The 20,372-nt window shown below is 38.6% G+C and overlaps 1 protein-coding gene across 1 annotated transcript in view; it reads left to right on the top strand.

The window, feature by feature from the left end:
• The window catches only part of ADAMTS20 (ADAM metallopeptidase with thrombospondin type 1 motif 20), a gene marked incomplete at both ends in the record, with an annotated part of 83,517 nt that extends 65,050 nt beyond the window's left edge, over nucleotides 1–18,467 (top strand). Inside the window, 11 exons of the mRNA XM_079536146.1 lie at nucleotides 6,222–6,389; nucleotides 8,829–9,002; nucleotides 11,790–11,960; nucleotides 12,487–12,687; nucleotides 12,829–12,958; nucleotides 13,116–13,210; nucleotides 13,305–13,399; nucleotides 13,820–13,953; nucleotides 14,628–14,719; nucleotides 17,628–17,732; nucleotides 18,378–18,467. Coding sequence (XP_079392272.1) covers nucleotides 6,222–6,389; nucleotides 8,829–9,002; nucleotides 11,790–11,960; nucleotides 12,487–12,687; nucleotides 12,829–12,958; nucleotides 13,116–13,210; nucleotides 13,305–13,399; nucleotides 13,820–13,953; nucleotides 14,628–14,719; nucleotides 17,628–17,732; nucleotides 18,378–18,467 — 1,455 coding nt within the window. The remainder of the gene's footprint in view (nucleotides 1–6,221; nucleotides 6,390–8,828; nucleotides 9,003–11,789; nucleotides 11,961–12,486; nucleotides 12,688–12,828; nucleotides 12,959–13,115; nucleotides 13,211–13,304; nucleotides 13,400–13,819; nucleotides 13,954–14,627; nucleotides 14,720–17,627; nucleotides 17,733–18,377) is intronic.
• Between the last annotated feature and the right edge of the window lie 1,905 nt (nucleotides 18,468–20,372).

A 20,372-nucleotide genomic window follows, 5' to 3' on the forward strand; every position in this document is an offset into this window, starting at 1 on the left:
TAGTATGATCATTCACTTACAAAGAAATGTTTTCTGAATGTTTTTCTTTAAGAGGACAGCTGAAGTAGCACACCTGTAAAGTGCAGTACTTTGCACAATTATTTGAGTTTACACTTGTACAAGTGAGGGCCCAACAGGATCTAAAGATAGAGGCAGAGTAAAATCAAATGCTCTGCAGCTGGCATCAAAAATGATGCCAGTCTTTAGGCAGTGATGGGCAAAATGGTGATATCTGTCATGAGCAGAAAAGACTTGACAGGGATTTCAAACAACAGTCTTCTGTTTTGATTTTGCTGAGTTTGAAGTAATGGGAAGTGCTTTGCTGAGATGTCAGAAATAAGCCAAACTGAAACCTATTCACAAATTGAATGAATAAATGATATGCAGTGGATGATCATTAAGTGGAACTTCAGGAGTTACAATTTTGATTTTTCCAACAGCTGCACAGAATATGGTTGTTCATCTGCCATCTAGGCAGATTGCTGTTTTGCTGAAAGGTTTCCCTTATTAACACTACCTCCAGCTGCACGAGACAAAGAAATCTGGACCGCATGGTTGCAATTTTAAATGCTAAATTGCCTCTAGTATCATTAGCAGAATTTGATTTCTGAAGGCAAAAAAATCAACTTCCCTTCCCTTCAAGATCTGTCCTGATGGGACTGACTTTAATATAATGGAAAGGTTTGATCTATGTGTCTTTTTTTTTTTAACTGGGATGTCTTTGTTTTTAAGAGGAAGATGTTAACACACATTCCTAGTAGATTCCATATGGCTCCTTCACATAGCAGCTTTGCCTTCCTGCTCTCTACATCAACCCTAGAAGGTCTGTCTTTGATCCTCTTCATTCCTTCTTCATCTCTACTTTTTCTGTGTATGTATGTTTGTAGTTTGTTTCTCATTTATAGCCCCCTCCACTGTTGATGAGGCCATACCTGAAGTACTCACTCCAATTCTGCCATCTGTTCTGACAGCTCATGAGATACGTTGGATGTACTGGGAAGAGTCCTGTGTAGGACCATGAAGATTTAAGGGGCTGGAGCACCTCTCCTATAAAAAAGGCAGAGAGAGCTGGGAATTGTCAGCTTAGAGAAGGGGAGGTTCTGGGGGCCAAAAAAATCTCTTAATATAAATAATATAAATAAAGAAAGATGCAAATGGAGCCAGATTCTTTTTAGTGGTACTCAGTGCCAGGACAGGAGAAATGGGCAAAAAACGAAAGCACAGGAGGTTACTTCTGAACACCAGGCAGCACTGCTGTGCTGTGCAGTGTTGGAACACTGGCACAGGCTCGGAGGCCTTCAGCAGCCACCTGGACTTGGGCCTGGGCACCCTGCATTGGGTGCCCCTGCTGAGCTGGGGCTGGGGCAGACCAACTTAGAGGTTGCATCCAAGCTCAAACATTCTCTGATTCTGTGATATGATGTTGAATCAATATACTTGAAAAATATTTATTCAGAAATTGGTCATTTTTTCAAATGGAAGTTGAATCAAAATTGTAATTTTATGAGACAGACAAAGACTGCCTATCCATGGACCACAGAGTACACAATCCTTTTGCAGAAAAAACGTGGCTATGGAGAAGAGCTGCTTCTCTGTTAGGAAGAGCTGCTGTTGCCTTTTGTTGTTCTCAGCTGCAGCATTCAGACTTACTGTTAGGTCATTCTGTGGTGTACTCCACAATCTTGTACACAAACAGTGGGACTGGTCTGGTGTGCACAGGTGTTCACATGCACGATACACCCTGTAAGCAATGGTAACCGATGTAAGAATGGTAGAACGCTGGTGTGTCAGGTTCCTGCCCTGCTATGCAGAGTGCAAAGTCATTCTTAGCCTACCTTTCCTCCCCTTCATTGCTGTAGTTGCAAAAGCAGCTTCCTTAAAACTAGTAAAACAGATTTACACATTGCAGCTGCAAGGACGACTTAGTTAAATCGTATCAAGACATCTACAATAACTTTGATATAACACTTAACTTTTTAAACGATTCTGTACTCAATGAGATAACTCAGAATCTTCAGTGTAACTTCTGTAGTTAATGTGTGTAACTTAGAAATAAAAATAAATCATATACATACCTCCTGGAATTCAATATACTTTCTCAGGAGTGATGGGTTGCTTGGTCTTTTCTAGCCCTGGTCCCTTCTGATTGTTTGAGCTAATAGTACAAGTGCTTGTGCTTGTCGTAGTGAAGAGTTGTGACACTGAATCCGTGAATTCAGGGAGACCCAATCCCAGAGTCTGTGTTACTTCTTGACAGTATTCTACATGTTTAAAGGGAAGGATAACTTTGTGAGTTATTTCAGCTGAAAAATACTTGTTTCATGCTGAAGCATCACAAGGAACCTTGGGGAGATATGGCTAGTAGAGAGGAGGCAAGTGCAGAAGAGCTAATTATGATACAACAAATGAAAATTTGAAACAACACTCAACTGAGTAGTGCTCAAAGATGTGCTTTATGAGTGTTTTGTGCAGTAGTGTTCCCACTCTATATTTAGCTTAGTTTTAAAAGAGACCAAATAGACTCTTGGGCTAACCAAGAGATCATCAAAACACAGTTTTCAGATAACTCAACTACTGTTTAATTTTATAGGTTTGTACATTTTCTTTTGTATCATAGAATCACAGAATATCCTGAGTTGGAAGGGATCCGCAAGGATCATCAAGTCCAGCTCCACATAGGATCACTCTAAAACCAGAATATGTCTGACAGCATTGTCCAGATGCTTTTTGAACTCCAGCAAACTCAGTGCTATGACCACTGCTCTGGGGAGGCTGCCATTTTAAAATCTGTCATTTCAAAAATTCTTTCTATCCAGTTGCAGAAATGCCTGCCAAAAAAAAAAAAAAAAAAAACAGAAACAAGAAAAAAAAAAAACAAAAAAAAACCAAAAGAAGAAATGTGTATTAGAGCACACATTTAAAATATCTTTTATCCTTTCTTAGTGGCAAAGCAATACTTTCGGTCATATTCATCTGTTAGATCTCCTTATGCCTAATGTGAATACAAAGAGAACTTGTTACATGCTTCTCATTACTGGTTTATTTTTCATTCTCTGGAATCCCAGTGAGCTCCAGCTAAGCTCCACAAAATGCTGCCTTGAAAGAAAAGGTTAGGAAAATTTAGAACAAAATCCACCAAATAATCCGTAGTCTACAAACTTGAAATGAAATAGTATCAATAGTCAAATCATCAAAAAAAAAAAAAACCCTTTACCGAGGTTTTGTGAAACTACATCTGTCAGCTGCAGACAAAGCCTTAATTTGGTGAGAGATGATGATGGCATGTCTGTCTGAGAATCAGTCCGTACCACAGAAAGCACCAGGATTTCTGTCAGGCTGATCCTCGTAGAATTTTATTGCTATGAAAAAAAAAAAAAAAAAGCCAAACAGATGAATCCTAGTTACCAGCATCATGGAATGGCTTTGAACAATAGTAATCAAGTCCAGCTTTTTACTGCAGTTTTATGTTTTTAAAAGAACGAGGCATATGGGAGATATTACTTTAGCCAATGTTGAGACAAGTGCTAGAATTTCTGTGCAAAATGGTTACAGGGATACTTTTATTCAACTTGTACCCTTTTTAAAAGATTCGTGTTTATTTTGAGATTTAAAATTCTTACAGCCTTTTTTCTACGCGTGCAATCTGCAGAAAATATATGAGAGAATGTGCTTTCCATGAGTCTCTAATCATGTGGAATGTTATCCAAATGAAGCCACTTCATAGATGTCTTGAACTGCAAGGATTACATTAGTCTTGACCATGTGCAAACTTAGTGATCAGAAGGAAGTCAAGCAGCAGGAGATCGAAGTGCAGGTAGACTTTTTCAGTTGGAAGGATTAAGCCTTGGGAAGATCATTACCAGAGCATCTCACAAGACTGGGAACTAGGCAGTGAGAGGATGAGATTCCACAAACTGTGTAGTAATGCATTAGGAGCTTCAAGGATGACTAAAGGCTCAAGAAAGGCAAAATCCATCTTTGTACAAAATGTGCTACAGGCTAGGCTCAGTAAAAGGACATGAGTGATTTCCAGAGCAAAGAACAAAGCCTCTGTCCAGCTCAGGAGAGAATCTGATGCTTCCTCACATTTGTATGGAACTTCCATGCAATCACAGAATCCTGATGATCTACAGCTGAAAGGAGGGCAATCAAGCAGGTGGTACCTAGCTCAGTGTGTGCAATACGCAACTCTAAGGAAAATACAGATGATGGGAATGGAGTGCAACAGCAGATACCTCATAAGCTATATTTAGATGTCTCTAGAGACTTGGGATTCCCCATCTGGGATCTCCTATGGAACCTACATTTTTCATTCAAAGAGCTGAGCAGCAGTTATAATCCATCTTTACAGAAAAGCTAGAAGACACACCCCAACTTCATATTGATTAAAGCTTCCAATTCAGCACTAAGCAGACCCGTTTTCCTTTCTTTGGTTTTTGCCCTGTGTTAGAAGGCTCTGTGCTCCCCTGTTTGTCAGGAGTCACACTGAGAAGCTGCATGGGACAAGAGCAGTTTATGTCTCTTGCTGAAAGTGGGCCACTGTTCTGTGCAGAACACAGCTGAGCCTGCCTGCACCTGATGCTGAGGCACACTGGGGACAGATAATCCCTTTCAGAGCTATTTTTATGTATTATCTATAGAATGAAGTCAGATTACATCCTGTTTCCAGGGGAATAGGTACAGTTAGATGCCTTCTTGAATTTTCCACAGATGATCCTAGATAGTCTGCATCCAGAGTGAATGCATTTGCTTTTCTGAATGTTAAAGAGAGGGGGAAAAAAAAGTTTTTAAAAAAGAGCATTTTTTCTTTCCTTGGTTGCTTTAAATATTGTCTATCACTGTGTTTTGCAAGGTAACTGACTCACCTGCTGTACTACCAGAGTACTATAAGGGGAATTGCTTTTTTAGCCTGTTCCTGGAAAAGGCATATTTCTGTATTTTCAAAGCTTATTTCCATCCAGGTTTTGCACTGAAACTATATGTGCTGAATTTCATTTCTAGAAAATAGAAAGCCTAAGTATTCAGAATTGCTTAATTAAGTAGTGTGTAATGCTAGTGACATAGGTAACAATGTAAGACAAAAGGTAGAGAATGTACTTAGGAAGAGAATCTATATTTAAATCCTTTTTCTTTTTCACAGCCACTTAGAAATTAAATTTTGAGTATTCTCTAGCTGATTGTAAAGGAAGTGTTTGTGCAAGTGTGAAATAAATTACAAGGTAAATTGTAGGGTAAAGTATGCATATTTCTTTCCAGACAGAAAAATTTCCAGAAGGTATCTCCATTCTTCAGAAGTTTTTGATACTATATCTTGAAATAGAAAGGTTAATGACAAGAGTATATGAAGAAAAAATGAGACTTTAGTGCTTCCATTTAAAAAGCTCATGGTATCCATTTCATTTGGGAGTGCTCTGCTCTGCAGGTACATGGACAGCCTGAACAGTTCACTTCCAACCTCACTGCAGCCCAGGAGGTAGTGCAGAAATGGCTCTTTCTTTGGAAGAGAAATATCTGTCATCTGCTCTCTAATCATATCCAGTGCACACTGGTGTTTCACAAAATACATCTGCAGCTCTGTTGGTTTCATGTTGGAGAGAGGGATGCTCAAGTGGCAACATGGTCTATCACAGCAACTTTCTAGAGGAAACAGAAGAACCAGGGGATGAAAGGGGCATGGTTATGCTTCTGAGTAATGTGCTGTAACCTATAATGACTTCTTAATACATCTTCCCTTGCCTCTGTGCCTCATACAGCAAGATACCCAAGACTCGTAGAAGGCAGGAGTCAGAACAAGCATGGTTTCATAGCCTTATGGATACATGTGCATACCTACGATCTGCATTTGTCTTTGTTTAAATCTTATAATAACCATGGGTAGCATAATGCTTACATGAAAACAGCAATATGCTTACTAAAAGCAGAAGGCTGCTAGAGGGTGTCATGAGATTGCAATAGCAAGCTGTCAGCATGGCTTGCTGAGCTCAGATATTTATCAATGAGTATATGAATGAATGAACAATACGTGACTGATGTTTGACATCTCATCAATAATACTCTGTACAAGAGAACTTATGCAGTGACTTCAGATGTGTGCAGTAGATATTATGGCATAATAATACAGAAGCTTATTCCTTAGAGTCCAATTTGGCCTACTCTGAAGTTTCTTCTTGTTTTCTTACTACTTCAGAACTTTTAGTAAATTAATATACTTCTCTTTTCAGTGTTCTGTTTCCTGTGGGAAAGGTTTGAAGCATCGTGATGTGCATTGTTTTAATAGCTTCCAGGCTAAAATAGAGGATGAAAACTGCAGACATTTAAAAAAACCACGGACATACAAAATCTGTAGAGCTGGAAGATGTCCTGCCTGGAAAGCCAGCGGATGGAAAGAAGTATGTAAAATTGCCATAATTTTGTTCTTCTATAATGGTAGTTGGCAAGATCGTATTCATAACATAGTTGCTTCAGTGAAAGGGAGTGTCAGCAAGATTAAATCTAGAAATTAAAAGTTCATTGTTTTTCCTTTCTGTCTTTTACAATTTACAAGAAATAGATCAGCGATAGTATGAAATGCTCCAAACAGATTTTGGTTATGTGATTCATTTGGTTATGTGATTCATTTTAGTTTCACTCTCCTGTATTAAGCCATCAGTGAAAAATTTCAGAATTACAATAGAAATTCCTGCTTCAGAAAAAAATAACAACAAACAAACAAGCAAAAAAACCCCAACCAAATAAAAAAAAAGAACGGATAAATAATTGGTACTAGCAGATACACAGAGAGTTTGAACTGCTGGCTGTCAAGAGAAAGAGGTGCAATAAAGATCAGGCTGCTCCCCAAAATGGGCTACAAGCAGAGATTTTACAAAGGGGAAGAATGTTCTCCAGAGTTAACTCATAAAACATGGGTTTATGTTTATGGTTAAATAGGTATTTTATTCTCTTTTTGAGAAACTGAACTAATTCACATGTCCTGATGAAACTGATGCATCTAAGTTTAAGCACCAGAGAAACTGCTAGGCTTTAACACTCCAACTGAAAACCAAGAATAAAAAAACCATTAACTTTGAAGAATTGGGTCTGTGCTAATAACCCAAGCATTAAAGACCATAACCCGAGTACCTCCCCTATGAGGACAGGCTGAGAGAGCTGCGGCTCTTCAGCTTGGAGAAGTGAAGGCACTGGGGGGACCTTATAGAGGCCTTCCAGAACCTGAAGGGGGTACTTCAGGAAAGCTGGGAAGTGGCTTTTTATAAGGGCAGGTACTGACGGAAGGAGGAGAAAAGGTTTTAAACTGGAAAAGGGTAGATTGAGACTAGATATTAGATATTATTTATTGTGAGGGTGGTGAGGTTGCCCAGAGAAGTTGTCCATACCCTCTCTCTAGAAGCACTCAAGGCCAGGCTGGATGGGACTCTGAGCAACCTGTTCTAGTGAAAGGTGTCCCTGCCTACAGCAAGGAGGTTGGACCTAGGTGATCTTAGAGGTCCCTTCCAACTCCCAACATCAAACCATTCTGTGAGTCTACCTGAGCGGCGAGTGTAAAAGTAGTATTACAGAAAGAGATACACTCTGGTGTTATCTAGCCTTAATGATTCCATGATTCTCTGAATCATTAAAAAGACCCAGACTGACCTTTTAGAAGATAATATGGAGCCTTTAGTTATTGCAGGTTGTAAGCTCAGTTCCAAAATAGTGGTGATAAAAGGCAGGGTGCTATTTATTACTGATCTCAATTTGGCCACATTTCATTGGCCACTCCTTCCAGAAGGAGTCCAGCAGAGGGCCACAAAGATGATAAAAGACCTGGAGCAGCCTGGGCAAAAGAAGACTGAGGGGAGATCTGATTAGTGTTTGTAAATATCTAAAGGAAAGTGGGAGGCAAATGGATGAGAGCAGGCTCTTCTCAGTGATGTATAGCGATAGGACAAGGACCATGGCCTAAAACTTGAACTCAGGATGTTCCACACAAACGTGTAAGAACTTCTTTATGGCGATGGAGCACAGGAACAGGCTGCCCAGAGAGGTTGTGGAGTCTCCTTCCATAGAGACACACAAGATCCATCTGGACGCCTACTTGTGTGACCTATTGTAGGGAACCTGCTTTAGCAGGCTGTTGGACTTGATGATTTCTTGAGATCCTTTCTAACGCCTGCAATTCTGTTATTCTGTGATTTGATAGATTGGTTTCTCCTTCATGATTATGTTGAGTCATTGGGTGGCTTCTGGGGCCTTGTTGTGCTTCTGACTGGGGTAAAATGGAATGTTTATTACAGCATATCCCGGCATTGTAATAAGCTAACTTTGACGAAGAAGAAGGAAAAGAGATGTAGGGTAGGTAGGATTTGAATCCTTTAAGTTCATCATGATTTGAAATACTTAGTGCTACTTCAAAAGGCTGCACCATTTGCAAGATATTTCTACATTGAAATATTGAGGTTCTTTCTTTTCTATTTTAATGTTTGCATTTTAAAAAAACAGGCAAAATTGTCATTCTTTAGTTTAATAATGGAATGAGGTAAGTTCTAAACTTTCAGTTGTTTGATCTCGCAAAATCTTTAACTCCTCGTTTGCATGTGCATACACTGATTTTATTCCTACTGTGAAGTAAGATAAGGAGACAGAGCAATCTAGGCAAGGTGGATGCATTTTTTTTTCCATATATCTTACAGGATATATCTGATATCTTTTATTTTAATTCGAATGTACATTTTCACAATAAATTTATTCAGATAATACAGCAGAGTCAGTGAAGTGCAAGAACGCTGAATAATGGAGATGTACCCCATTCTGTTGACCGTTTCATTTCACAATTACACAATCATTTTTAGTGTTCTGTATCCTGTGGTGTGGGAATTCAGCAGAGGGACATCTACTGTCAGGTGAAGGGCATGGGTAAAGTGAGTGAAGCAATGTGCAACCACGATGCACGGCCCGCTGACCACAGGCCCTGTTGGCTGCCTGCCTGCACGCGGTACCACTGGCTGGCAGATGGATGGGAGAATGTAAGTAACACTTTCAATTTTGATCTATATTTGATGCAAAGAGTTTTCTTATTTTTTTTCACTTTTGGATACCTTTCTTGTAGCCATTACATTGCAGAATAGCAGTTGAATGTTCTTTTACCAGAAAAATACATTTTTGGTGTGTGAGAGTGGATTTTCCTTTACTATCAAATACTTCCATATTCCAGCTGGGTATTCACTGCTCTCCACAACAAATGCACCATGCTCCACTACATCATCTCACTACTTCATAACTTCTTCCACATTTTTATTGCTGTTTGCTTGAAATTCCTGTGCTCAATTCCTTTCTCATCAGATTCATGTATAACCCCGCATATCTTGCATTAATACTACCTCTTCAAGTACTTATCCATCTGTGTTCCCCTCCTGTATTCCCCCCTTGAGTACTATGTACTCAAATTTGGAATATTTTGCCCAGCTGTCTCTGCTCTGAGGGCTCATGTGTCATTTCCTTACTCCACTGGTCACAGTATATCAGAAAAGTTTCCAGATCTATATGTACAAAGCTCACAGCTGGGAAGCTTGCTGTTATCAATAACCAACATTCTCATATCAAATATGCATTTTCATACTAAAAATAAGAATCCTTACCGAAATAATATATAAAGTGCTCTTCTGCCTGTTCTCATTGCCTAATGATTGGATTATCCCTAGTATGCCTAATATTCTGGGCTGCTCCATGCCATTAAAAGATGAGGTATTCCTGTAGCTACACCAGCCAACTGGATTCACACTCTGACCCACACTTCCCCTGACACAAGTCCATACACGTGCGCCTTCTGAATTGAGTTTTTAAAGGCTTTTTTAAAGGCTTAATGGACATATGCACCGCTGCTGAGGTACATTTGCTTGTAGATCTTCTGATCTTCTGATTGGGCTCTTGTTTACATTCCTGATTCTCTCTGACTTTCTGCCATACTGTTTGTGGCCTCACCATTTCGCGAAAGTAGGGAATCAATCAGGTTGCAAGATTAGGGGGTTGCAAGACTTGGGTGTTAGCACCTTACTTCTGCCTAATGCAATAGAATTTTTGTCATGTTTTATTTCTCAAAAAGCCCTGCCAATTAAAGGAGTGACGAGAGGCTGTTCCCTGATGTACTAACACTGTTGCTTTTCCATGTCAGTAACATATCACTGATTGTTTTACCCTTCAATTCTTGTTCACATAGAGAGAATAGAAGGATAAATAAAGCTTTTCATAAGGATTGTTTACTTGGCTCTCAGCTTGTTCAGGGCTTTTTCATCAGGTGAGGTTTGTAAGCCCACATGTGCATTTTGCAGCTTCTTTCATTAGCGTACTTACCTCAGTGAAATTTGCAAAGCTGTTCCTTGGGCATCAATGCTTTCTCATCAAGAGGACACCAACGTGGGGAGATCACTTTGTAGCTGGAAGGCAGGGCTGACATCAGGGTGGCCCAGACATGATGGAAGAACAGAATGACAACAGCTTTATGAATTTCAACAAAACAAAAGTGGAACATAGTCTGGGGAATGAAGACCCCCTAAGGAGGAACAGCCCAGAGCCTGGTGACAGCTGCCAGTAGGCAAGTTGTGTTCCTGGAGCAGTGATGGCCAGCAGCCTTCTGGGCTGTATCAACAGGGATACTGCCAGGAGACCAAACAAAGTGATTATCTCCTGTTTCTCAGCACTTGTTAGATCTTGTCTAGATTCTACACCCAGTTCTGGTAGCCCAGTGTAAGAAAGACACTGAGAAATGGGAGCACATTCAGCAAAAATCCTACAGGCTGATGGGGGCTGAGCACCTGCTGCTGAGCAGAGGCTGAAGGGACCAGGTAGTAGTTTGTGGGAAATGTGGCAGGAGCCTTCTAATATCTGCAAAGAAGTTGCCAAGATGAAACCAGGCTTCACAGTGCTATGAGGTACATAGATGCAACAGGAGGAAGGTGAAGCCAGAGGTTCACTCGACGTTGTGAAGAACATTTTCTCAGTGAAGACAACTGAAGTAGTGGAATGGACCACCTAAAGAAGATCTTGCAGTCTCTTCAAGGTTTACAAGGAAATTTGATAATGTTGGAGGTTATATCTAGCAGAGCTGCTCTACCTTACAGCTTTTCTGTACTTCAGGTTGCCACTTTGACTCAGTAATATTAGAATTTGAACAATAGCTTTGACCTATATATCAAACCTTGGCAAGTCTCCTAATTGATTGTGACTTGGTCCAAATTTCTGTTAAATTATGTTCAGGTCTCTGACTAGAATCAACAGGCAGTAAGTAAGCAGTGGTATTGGTTATTGCATCTGCTGAGACTGGAGTTTGTGTATTTGAGTCTGCCTTTTTCATCACAACAGGTTTGTTTCAGCGTCCAGAGCAGTTTTGTTTTCTTTTGCTCTATCAGTGTAATATTGTGTACATGCTTCTAGGGATTCCTTATGTTTTGTTTTCAAGACCAAGCTATTCGTTTCATATTTCACTGAAATCCTATTTTGACTTTTCATACAGATGAGCTTTTTCACTTACCCTATCATTTAGCCTGACATATTTATTTTCTGCTCCATTTCACCCACCAGTTACAGTGTCATGTCATGAAGTGCTATTGTGGTTTTTTTTCAGCTGATTGGAAGTATCTGAACACTAAAAACAAAGGGATTTTGATTCAGTACATAATTCAGTCCAATAATGATAACAGATTTCATATAGGTTGTTGCTGTGTGGGCCTTAATGATGTGTGACAATTGGCAAATAGCCTTACTCTGTAAATAACTTGTTTAGGTACACAAACTGTGATTGTTTTTCTCGTACTCAGTGCTCGACATCATATAGAAGAAAGGAAATACACCAGAAGGTTAAGTGTGTGGATGAAAACCAGATCCAAGTGGATGAAAGCTTCTGCAATCCTGCCACAAAACCTCCATCCATCAAAAACTGCAGGAGAGCTCCCTCCAAATATGTTGTGCTCACAGGAGAATTGTCACAGGTAAACTAATGATTTTGCTTGCATCTCTTTTGTGTAACTTTACACTGAATGGTATCATACTGTTGTAAAACATTCAGAGAGAGAAAAAAAAAAAAAAAAAAGCATATTTTCATCTGAATTAGAATTAGAGCCCCTTACCACAGGGCTCCTCTGCTGACTCTCAGGGAAATGTCCTTATGGGACAATCTCACTGAAGCAAACAGAAATCTTTTCCTTGATTTAAATGAAATGTGGGCTCAATCTCTTGTTTTCCTTGCACTACTGACATGTGTATGTGTATGTGCACATTGCAGCTGAGAGGGAACTGCTCTGTAAGCTCTGACAAGAGCTGCATACAATGTCCTATCTCCTTGCGTGCGCTATTGCAGCAGACCTCAACTTCTGCACACTGTTTAACCAATATGGCATGCATCATGTTATATGATTTTGCCAGAACAAGGGTTGGAAATGACTTATCTGTGTTTGCAATGCTGTGAGAAGGTTCAGCTCCACAGGAATAACATCAATACTTGGGATTCTGTTCTAGTGTTCAGCCAGCTGCGGGTTGGATTACCAACAGAGGATCACATACTGCGTTGGAATCCATTCTGTTCAAAACAAGCACACCTACGGCCTTCGAAGTGTGGCATATCGCGAATGCCCAGTGACACCCTCCCCATACATTTATTACTGTAACATCAAAGGATGCTCACAAGCAGCTACCTGGAGAGTGGGGAAGTGGACCAAGGTGAGTACAGATGTGTAAGCTGATTTTTGCTACCTGCCTCAAAAACAAAGGCAGGTATTCACTGCCAAGGCATTCACTGAAATACTTCTGTCAATTATTAACTGCCTTCTAAACTAACTGCTGATTGCTCTCCTTGTCTAGTGCTCAGTGTCTTGTGGAGCAGGGGTAAAGGAGAGAACAGTAGAGTGTATGACTGAAAATGGCTTATCCAGTGACTTGTGCCTGCCACATTTAAAACCAGATACCAGGAGGATCTGCCATGCAGAGGAATGTAAGTGACATCTGTACTTGTTAGATGAACTTCATGTTTTCCGAGCTGATTTATACAAAAACAATGAACATATTTAGAGCATAATTATGGGAAACTAAGTACTAAAAATGCATTCTGTCTATGAAATATTAATATGATTTAATCATTCATTTTGAAGGTGAAATTATTACCACCTGCAAAGATATCCAGATTAGAAAAGGGATGAGAAAAGACGGTGAATACCTACTCAACATTAAAGGAAGGATGATAAAAGTATGCTTAATATTTGAGTTTTTATGAACACAATTTTATTAAGTAATACTTTTCTCATAAAGATCTTGCTAAAGGTCTATATTTGCTCTTGCAGATCTATTGTTCAGACATGCACTTAGACAATCCCAAAGAATATTTGACGTTGGTAAAAGGAGAAGCAGACAATTTCTCTGAAGTGTATGGACTCAGGTAAGAAAAAAAAAAAAAAAGTGGTTTTGTAAATTCATTAAGTGCATTTATTTCTTCCAAAATAAATCAGTAGAATGATACTTACCTGTGGTGAGAGCAGATTAATATAATTTATTTTCCTTGATTTTCTGTTTTGAATATCTAGACTTACAAACACACCTGCAGAAATGTGGATATTTCCAAGCTGGACTTGAGATAGTTGCAATAAATGATCATGTTTTGTTTTTTTTTCTATCTTGACTTCAGAAATGGCTTTAATCCACACTGATATTTCAGTTGAGCTGAGCTAATAGCTGAATTTCACGTTCAGTAATTGTTTAATATTCTGTAGGTGGCATAATGCAATACAATTATTTTTCACTACGGTATTCTGTTACGGAAAAATGTCAAATGGAAAACTAAATCTTTTCTATTCTCTAGGTTACAGAATCCATATGAATGTCCTTTCAATGGAAGCAGGAGGCAAGACTGTGCCTGTCGAAATGATTACCTTGCAGCTGGCTTCACGGTTTTTAGCAAAATAAGATTTGATGTCGCCTCCATGCAAATTAAAAGTAAGCATTTTGGCAGTTTCAGCCAGTGTGAGCCTTCTGTTGATATTGTGCACGGCTGTGATTAGAGAATTATCGCTTCAATTCACTGTGGATCTAGTAATGCCATTCCTGACAAACAAAATTTGTGTTTTCTTTATGACTTCAGTGGAAATATCAAAGGAGAAAAAAAAAACACACACAAGAAACAGAGAAACAATTCCTATGTTAGTCCGTCCCAAGTAGTCAAATGACCTGAATTTTGCATTTGCTTATTTAATTTACATATGAATTAGATTCAGTTTCAAAGATTTTATTTCCATTATTCCATTTCCTCTAATTCATTGGCATATTTTTCTTGAGAAGGTTGAGAACAATGCCATGTTGTACACTGTCCCTTTCAGACTAAAGGGACTGGGAATCTTGCAACACTTTCAAGCCCCTGCCTGAAGATGGCAAACTGGGCCACAGCCAGCTCATGTGGAGCTACATCCAGCTGCATATCCTCCTATGTTCACTGTGTCTCAAAGAGCAAACTGGGCTTGTAGATTTGATTCATGTGGCATAAGCTGGAATGGACAATGTAAAACACTGTTTATTAAAAAAAAAAAAAAATTGTCTTTTTCACACTGTTATCACCTGAGATTCTAATATTCTAATGCAGTACTTTCGGTGTTGAGTAATTTTCTGTTTTCTAGCCACAGATTTTCTTTTTGCTCAGACTATACTTGGGAGAGCAGTTCCGTTTGCTACAGCTGGAGATTGCTACAGTGCTGCCAGATGTCCACAGGTATTAATGATTTCTCTCCCCTTGAAAAAAGAAAAAAAGTTTTACTGATTTAGTGCTGCAAGGTTCTAAATTTCTGAAATTCGTTCTGCCTGGTGTGTGTGTGACATTAATAAGTGCTTTTTCTTACTCCTTCCTCTGTTCCATCATCTGCTTTTTTCTGTTTCTATCACAAACTGTATGCCTTTGAGAACTACCAGAAGAAATCAACCTTGTTTAGCTGCTGAATTCAATGTCAGTGTTTTAGTTTGGAATGGCTGAGGCTTCTTAAGTGAATGTCTTTGTGTCCCAGCTTTCTGTTTGTTGGCTCATGCCATGGAGCAGTGTTGGGACGCATGAACTGGATGCCCTCTGGATGAAACTGAATCAAATGATGAGTTCCAGAAGGGCCATATGTGCTCCAACTGCTGATGAGAACTCAGTCTATGGGACTAGATGAGAGTTAGTCCAGTGTAAAATCTGATTTGTCTATTGTATATGGACATGAGGTTCTTGACTTTTTCACTTCACAGTTTTGCTCATACTGCAGTCTACTCCTTGCTAATGCAGTTATAGCCCTGGCATAATCTAGTCAACCAATGCTGTCTTTGGAGTCTATTGGAAGAAATGGGATTCCCTAGAAAATGGTTCATAGACTCTTACCACATTAGAAACCTTAGGATATCCTAAGGTGTCTGATAATGACCTCAAGATCATCTTCTGGAAGTGCATATTTATTTTCACTCATTATAAAGGAAGATAAAGCCAATAAGCTCAAAACTTGCATGGAAGTGAATATTTGTTGTCTATCTAACCTGGATGCCTAAGCTTAAGACAGGCTGTGTGGGAGGATACATTCAAGGGCAGACAGAGACTTACAACTAAGGTACAAATGAAGTGCTTAAGTTAGGCAAACTTAACCTTTGGCAAGAAAACTGTTGGAGTTCTTTACAGTATTGAATACCTTCAACATTCAGACTCTGGGCTCGGTGCAGTATATATCTACTTGTGATCAGTAACTTTTGTCAGGAAGTCATTCTGCTTATGTGTTTTTGCACTGATGTATTTTCATTTGTGAATTAGCATTGAAACTAACCCCTGTGTTAAACCCCTGCAGACAAAAAGTGTCCATTCATTCATTTATTTTTACAAAACATAACCCTATGAACATATTTACGTTGGGCCTGTTAACTGTGGGAAACATTCCACACCATTTGTATGAATTTCCTCCAGATGCTTTATTCATTCATGGAAATGTCCTTTTTCAGCCTTCAAAGAACTATCTACCCAATCGATACTTGCTTATGTTAGTGCATCCTGAGCGTAGGAGTGCTATCAACATATCAAATCTGTGTAGAAATGCACTTGAAACAAATCTGCCATAACAAACAACGTAAGACTGAATTTTTAGAAAGGAATTTCAATGACTTTCAAGAATAAAGACTGAATGATGTATTTTTACACATATAAAACATATTAAACATACACAGATCTTTTGTATACATACATATATATATCACTGGCAATATTAAAAATAAAATATGAAAGCTGAAATACATAATGGAGATTTTATCTTTGCTAAACATTTGATATTGGGATTTAAGCAATTTTTATAGTCTGAAATCAGAAATTCAGGCCTTTGAGAATTGTATGCGGGTGGCTGGAAATTTTCAGATTAGAGTTCTGCCTAAACCAACACTTAGGCTCTTTGTGGAGGTAGCACTTACTTTTCCACACATTGCTTTTCTGTGTAGATATAATTTAATCATTTTCTATTCCCAGGTTTGTTTATTAGCTTTTAAATTATTTTTCTTGTCCTCATATGAACCATCTGTGTTATGAAGATAGTTTTCAGAGTATTTATTTGCATAAGCAAAGACTTCAGAATCAATAAAATATTTTGAATGGTTTGTATAGCAAAGCATCCTATTTAGCAACAAAGGTATTTGTTTTATCCTCCATTTATGTTCGTGTTCAGTTATGTTATTAAGTATACAGAGAAAGAAATGGGAGATGATATAATAATGATGCTTGGGCAGTTTGCAGGCAAAGGTTTGAGACCTGGATGGCTAAGAAGTGATTTATCTCCAATTTCCAGACAACATCGGGACCTGACCGTGTTGTCTCCTAAAAGTTCAGGCACTTAGAAATGTCTTTCAAGAAAATCAGCCTCACTCTTGCATATTGCATGTACATAATTTTTGTAAATTTAATTTAAATATGTAGCAAGGAGGCTAAAATAATTTGAATTAACTGATGATAGAATCATAGAACATCTTGGGTTGAAAAGGACCATAATGATCATCTAGTTTCAAACCCCCTACTAGTGCAGGGTCAAACCACCAGACCAGGCTGCCCAGAGCCACATCCAGCCTGGCCTTGAATGCCTCCAGGGATGGGGCATCCACAGCCTCCTTGGGCAACCTGTTCAGTGCGTCACCACCCTGTGTGTGAAAAACTTCCTCCTAATATCTAACTTAAACTTCCCCTGTCTCAATTTAAAACCATTCCCCCTTTTCCTATCACTGTCCACCCTTATAAAAAGTCATACCCCCTCCTGTTTATATGCTGTCTTCCAAGAATTGGAAGGCTGCAATGAGGTCTCCCCGGAGCCTTCTCTTCTCCAAGGTAAACAAGCCCAGTTCCCTCAACCCTTCTTCATAGAAGAGGTGCTCCAGCCTAATCAACTGATGTCAGTTCTGCGCTCAGACTTTGCAAACAGGTGCTACTTACTACAGAATAACTGGTTCATGTGCTTTTGTGTTGTGAGAGTCAAAAGATAAGAAATAACGTGATGTAACTAACCCAGGAGAGCTATGCATCTTTGAGTACTTAATGTCCAGATATAACCTAAGCTATATATATGAGTGTTTTAGTATTTTGAACTCTGTTTATCAGTTCTGTACTTTACCTTTTGTTTTTGTTTTGTTAGGGCCAGTTCAGCATTAATTTGGCTGGTACAGGTCTGAGATTATCCAGTACTGTTAGGTGGATGGCTCAGGGCAACTATGCAACCGCTGACATACACAAATCCCATGTAAGTCAATACTGTTTTACTTTACCTGCTATTGTAAAATGTTATGCCTCTGGATGTGCTGATGATGACTCTTTAGTGCAAAGCTATTTATTAATAAAATGCAGTGCTCAAGGCCACTGATCTATCTAAATGTTCTTACAAGTGCAGCATGAGGCCTGATAAACTAATCTTAAAGATATCACAACATGTTTAATCACACTTCTTGGAATCTAATACAGATTGCACTGCCTACCTAGCCTTCTCTTACTGGTTTTATAAGCCTATTGTCACATTGATTGGGTTCATTGAAAATTTGGAGGTACCTAATATTGCCTTATACAAAATACCATTTTATTGAAGATACATACTGCAGGAGTTGCTTCCAACTTGTCTCATAGTGGAAACCAAAAGACCAACTGAAGAGGAGAAGTAAACAAGCAGAGTTAAGAAAAATACTGCATACCAAGATAGAGTGGAAGGTATACAACAATAATGATAAAGGATTTCTCTGCCTGTTCTGTTAATTAAATGCTATCATCTCTAGATTTAGTAATTGTAGGTTTGATCTGTAAAATGTCTATTGTGTGCAAACCTCAAGAAGCATTTCATACAACTGAGATTTCAGCAGCTTCTCTTGATTGACTGTTCTCTCTGTCTAATTTCTAGGATGGTACCAAAATATATGGAAGATGTGGAGGGTTTTGTGGGAAGTGTATTCCTAACACAATTACTGGTCTCCAGCTTCAAATAAAGTGAGAACTCTGATGTGGTAAGAACATCAAAGCAGGAACATCTGTCATTTAGGTGCAAATTGTAGGTGCTGTGTATATACATATTTTTTAATTCTTTCATCTCTGTAATGCTCATTACTGTAATGCTCACTGCTGAGAATTCCTTCCTGTTTTCTTTGGTGTTTATTCAGGGAGGTACTGCCTGTTTATGGGCTAATAAGTGTGTAAATCACAACCTTCAGGTTTTAATGGGGAGACCTCCGTTCTTTGTAAAGTAGAAACGTCAGCAAGTAAATTGCACTCATGTTGCTAACATGCATAACACCTCAAACTGTGCCATAACTGCATTCTTTACTTACAATTAGCCAGTGCAATTCTTTCTGCAATATTCAGTACTTTCTGCACTGATTTTCTTGATTGGCTCTACTAAAATTTGGGAAGGAAAGAAAATGATCTCTACATAGAGAAAACAGCTGGTAATGTCAAATACGTGCAACTTTGTGTATTCTGTTAAGAATGTTTAATAATTTTCAGCAGGAAAGTACATAACCAGTGTTCTTTCTCCTGAGATAGATCTATAGATCTGTGTGTTTCTCTGTCAGTAAAAACATTTTTCCTTGTCCCTCTTTTGTGGTGCTCAAATACTAGCAGTAATGCTGAAAAGTGTGGTTTGACCTTTGTAGTCTCTCTAGCACATGCTAAACATTTAATGCATAGTATTTCTGTGGTTACAGGAAGAGAAAATAAGAAGTATTGCTTGGAGATCTGATTTTAATCCCTGCCTCTCAACCAAATATACTGTAAAAGCAGTTTATTTGTTGACCATATCACCTTCTGTGTGATTGTCTGAACATGCATTTACTTAAACCCTTTCCACATACACCTTATTGCAGTGGTATATTAGTAATGCCTAGTGTGTCTCCCTTTTATATTCCAATTCAATCGGTAACCTTAGTGAAAACTTTGGGCAGCATCATGCTCACAGTGTGGCTAGTGTCTGTCTTTGACTCAGTTTGATTTCTGAATGGTTGTAAATGCAGCTCTAACATCTGCTAATTACAGTTATTTCTTCCAGAAAAGTAACTGTGTGATAGAGGGGAAGGACTGGTTGTTTTGCATTACCTTACAGTCCAGAACTGTAGAATTATGTGCTAACAAAGATAATGTGTTTCAGGGGAAATACTCAGGTATTCCAAGCAGAATTTTCTCCATGTCTAGTATCTTATATGATGTAATGGATAACTATACGTACTTCTGACAAAGTGCATTCTGTAAACCAAATACTTGTTTTGTATGCTGGTAAAATTGGTAGATCAAATGGCAACTATATCAGATTTTTACCCACAAAGAGCTAACCATAAATTAGTAATATGTATTAATTAAAAACAATACTGTACCACATAAGTGTAAGCAGCTACATTTTAGATAACACACGTAGGTAATTATTTTTTTATCTCTGCATCAGAAATGTATTTTTGCACTATGTGCCTTGTATTAATTGTAAAAGTTATTAAGAATTTAAAACATTATTTTCCTAGAAATGTTTATGTTTATAATTAAAGTCTTGTAATTTATAAAGTATTTATATAATAAATATGCTTGTGTGAATGGTACTTGTATACTTCTTCTTTTTAATCGAATGCTCAGCACAAAATGTTGCAAAACTATGTTGACTTGTTTCTGCACAGAATAATTACAATACTAATACCTCCTTGCCATGATAGATACAGGTACTGGAATAACTGCTGCACAAGCAGATTATAGTCATGCAGACTTTTTCCCTGGAAGGAAATCTTACTTCAGAGGTGTAAACTCCACATCAGCATGCCCCTACTACAGTGATCATCTGTACCTTTCTTGAGGAGGTTGCTTGTAAATCATTCACTGAAATAATAGACTTCAGTTCTTCCTCTTCCCTCTGCTACACTCA

Source organism: Tetrao urogallus (genome assembly GCF_951394365.1).
Source record: "Tetrao urogallus genome assembly, chromosome: 1".
In the NCBI taxonomy this organism is placed as follows: domain Eukaryota; kingdom Metazoa; phylum Chordata; class Aves; order Galliformes; family Phasianidae; genus Tetrao; species Tetrao urogallus.